At 46.3% G+C, this 3968-nt stretch overlaps 1 protein-coding gene across 1 annotated transcript in view; it reads right to left on the bottom strand.

The window, feature by feature from the left end:
- Positions 1 to 3950, bottom strand: part of LOC148474071 (kelch-like protein 9) — a 10074-nt gene extending 6124 nt beyond the window's left edge. The window contains exon 1 of the mRNA XM_088459118.1: positions 2742 to 3950. Coding sequence (XP_088315244.1) covers positions 2742 to 3779 — 1038 coding nt within the window. The 5' untranslated portion in view covers positions 3780 to 3950. The remainder of the gene's footprint in view (positions 1 to 2741) is intronic.
- Between the last annotated feature and the right edge of the window lie 18 nt (positions 3951 to 3968).

The raw sequence follows: 3968 nt of genomic DNA, 5'->3' as shown, positions 1-3968 counted from the left end.
TTACCTACCTTTCCGGGGGGCCGGGAGCGGCACCCGATTTTCGGGAGGCTCCCGACCAAATCAGGAGAGTAGGTATGTTTATACCACTTTCAGACATAAAATCCCAGCTTCAACCCGCGAAACACTGAGCACAGGTTGAAGCCGGGGTTACCCCTTTCATACATGGTTGACAACCTGGATTATTCCCGGTTCATCACCCTTCACACTGGACCTGGGTCTTTCAGTGACCCAGGTCTTCTGACATTCAGTGAACGCTTGGAGATGATGTAATCTTCAAGTGCTACTGTCCCCAGCCAATCAATTTCTTTTAGGCATGACCCAGGTCATCAAGGCACTGGTCAGACCTTTTACACATGAGCTGGGTCGTGGACCCGGGTTGCAAGTCCCGAGAAAAACCCAGATAGCGACCAGCGTCGCCAAGCCGGGACTGTCAACTCAGGTCGGAGCTTTGAGCCATATGCCAGAAACGGGACGATGCATGTTTTTGGCTTATGTGTTGTCAGCATTATGACCTCATAGCACAGAGGTCTTGAGTTTAATTCCTGGACATGGTCAAGCTGCGTGGAGTTTATATGTACTCCCCATGTTTGCATGGGGTTCCTCCGGGTGCCTCAGTTTCCTCTCACACTCTAAAAAACATACTGATCGGTCAATTGGCTTCTGACAAAATAATTAGTCCTAGCGTGTATGTCTTTGTTATAGGGAATATAGATTGTAATCTCCCCTGGGGCAGGGAGTAAATGACTGGAATATTTGCTATAAAATGCAGCGTAATATGTGTGCACTATATACATAAGTCAATAAATAATTAAAGCTAACACGCCTGCAGTAACCCTGTCGTACCTGAAGGTAGAGCTGTAGGACAGTTTGAAAACTGGTGATAATTGCACAAATGAGAACAGCAAAAGTGTCCAGTCTCTGGCTGATTAATGAATATTGTCATTGAATTTCCATATTTAAAGCGGTTTTACAACTCACAAGCTAATAATGTTGTTATTCCAGTAAAATAATAGAACACATTACATTCATGTACTTTCCTGCATATAGAAACAGGTCTCACATCTTATGTTGCAAGTTTATAAATTCATCTCCCAGTAACTGCAATAGTAAATGAAGTTAGAAGCTTGGCAGACGAGCCTGTTGTACAGCAGGGGTTCCCAACCACGGTCCTCAAGGCACACTAACAGTCCAGGTTTTAAGGCTAGCCATAGCTGGGCACAGGTGACTTAATTAGTACCTCAGTTATTTTGATTTAACCATCTGTGCTTAAGCATGGATATCAGTAAAACCAGGACTGTTATACCCCTTTTACACCGGAGCTAAAACCCGGGTTTTTGAAGGGTTAACCAGGGCAGCTCCCTGGTGTAAAAGGGCAGAGGGTTGGATCGCCGGGTCGAGTGACCCGGCAATCCAACCCAGGTAACTAGCAGGGTTTAACACGGGCGTAGCCCATGAAACCCTGCTATGGGAACAGCGCACTCCGGGTCACGAAGACCTGGAGTGCGCTGCTAGCCGGCCGATTGGTCCGGCTTCAGTGGCGCTTGGAGATGACGTCATCTCCAAGCGTCCACTTTCACTCCGCAATAGCCGGGTCTATGCAGACCCGACTGCGGTGTGAGCGGCGCTGACTCGGGAATATCCCGAGTCAGCGCCAGCAAAATTCCGGGTCTGATCCGGATAGGAACTTTGTTCCAGCTCCGGGTCAGACCCGGAATTTAGGTGGAAAAGGGGTATAAGTGTGCCTTGAGGCATACTTGCCAACTCTCCCTGATTGTAAAGGGAGACTCCCTGAAACAGTAGCAATATCCCTGATTCTACCTTAGCTCCATTATGAATATGTTATATATAAAAATAAACAGATATTTACATTCAAATGGGATCATTAGTATAATTTCCCTGCATTGGTTATAAGGCAAAGTATTTTCTGTAATATATCAGTGTGTTTTCAGCAAAAAATAGATCTTACTGACTGCTTTTTGGCTCGTTTATATTTGGATGTAAGTCAGATTTATGACACGCCTCTCAGATGTACCAGTACACGCCCACTTAACACCGCGCTCATAGGTGTATTTCACAATCTCCCTGAAATGCTTTTTCAAAAGTAGGTAAGTATGCCTTGAGGACCGTGGTTGGGAATCACTGTTGTACAGGATGGATGGGTCACATTGGAGGGTCTAGCGGTGACCACCATGTTATTCTAGAACATGTAGTTCCACAACAACTGGCATGCCCGCGGTTACCGAATGTTGCTAGTCTCACACATTACACTTCGCTGACATTAGCGCACAAAGCACACGGAGGTCTCAGTTCTATATGGAATTGAAATTCTTAACTTTTAATACTTAGCGCTTCCATTATCTTATATATTATTTTCTAGAGCTAAATTGTTTGTTTTTTATTCATCACTTTACCTATAGTTTTAGGCAGGGGGGGAGGTGCAGTATTTTATACTTTATTGTCCCCAATCAATTTAAAAGGCAAAACTAAGCTGGTATTGCCTTTAAAATGATTGCCGCTTTAAAAATACAGGAAGACTCGTAGATGTTACCGCAGCAGCTGCAAATCGTATCTTATTGCAGAATCCCCAACAGCTCATGAGGCAGATATCTACATGACAAAGCCCCGGGGCTCATTAGTTGATATACTTTCTTATAAGAAATGATAGTAATAATTAATGGAGCCACCCTCAGGGAAGCGTCTGCCGTAAACACGAGACATCTGGTGGGCTATGATATGGTTACCTCGTTTGATGGATGCTTTCCCGATGGGTCAAAGCTTGTTTGCCCTCCAATGACAAAGATGAAATCATTGATGACCGCCACACAGTGGTTGTATGTTGGAGCGCACATCTCTCCAACCTCAGACCATGAGCTGCCATCTTGGTTTTGAACCCAGATGCTGCTGCAAACCTGGTTATCGGTCGTCCTCCCACCCAAGACCAGCAGCTTTTCCGAGCTCGACCTTATCGAGGTGGCCTCGGAGTGCACTGTAGGCTGGGCGTACAGCTGAGAGTGGTATTTTAAAGCATCTTGGAGATATCTGAAGCAACCAGAGTCTGTTTTCATGATCGGCGTCTCCTTAACGAACCTCTGGAGGTCTTCTAGAGAAATAAGAGGAAAGCGGATTCTCCTGAGGACATCTCCCGCTTCCTTTGTCCTTGAGCCGTCATGTTGTAACCACGCCATCGCCACATTGAACAGGTCCAGCTCACTGCAACCTGGGACCTCCCCCCTCTCCAGAATTTCACAGAGTGTCCCTTTGTCTACCTCATTCAGATCTCCAGAGTGACCCGGGATGTGTTTGTAGTGGTGGCCCACATAGCCCCTGGCTTTCACCTTTAGTTCTTCTGGGCCATGCTTCCTGGTTATGTTCAAGATACCCAGGCAGGTTTTCTGGTTCAAGTTGTCTTCTAAAAACTGATAGCACAGTTTCACGGCTTCTCGAACAAGGAGGACCTCTGCCGCCTTCAAGGTGTCCTCGATATTGGACAAAGATATGGGGAGCTTGTTGGAATAGATGAAATCTAGGATATTTCTGAGTCCTTTAGCGCTTACATCCTTGAGTCGGATGGAGTCTCCATGTTTGGAATCGGCAAACAGCAATTTACAGTAAGAGCTGGCTGACGCGAGTATTACTTTGTGAACCGGGAAAAGGACCCCTTCGGCTTCCAGCGTCACATCGCACAGGTCCCTCTGGGAACGAAACTGCCCTATCCTATCTAACAACTTCTCTGGAAACTTGTCAGACGTAAAGCAGCAGAGGTCGGAGCCGTTCAGCATGATGGAATTAGTAAATTAGCAATGACCATAGAGGTTGTGTCCCGTTGGCACCAGAAGGTGACCTTGCCGCATAGTAGTCCTTCCCCTGTTCTGTTGTACACACTCTATCTTCTCAAGGAAGGTACCTGTCACCCAACAACCTGCGGGGCCAAGCCAACTGGAGACCTGGTTCTAAACTATGCATAACAG

The sequence above is a fragment of the Taudactylus pleione genome, unplaced genomic scaffold, assembly GCF_031769625.1.
Source record: "Taudactylus pleione unplaced genomic scaffold, aTauple2 ptg000897l, whole genome shotgun sequence".
NCBI classification, from domain to species: Eukaryota; Metazoa; Chordata; class Amphibia; order Anura; family Myobatrachidae; genus Taudactylus; species Taudactylus pleione.
This window is presented reverse-complemented; position numbering and strand designations above follow the sequence as displayed.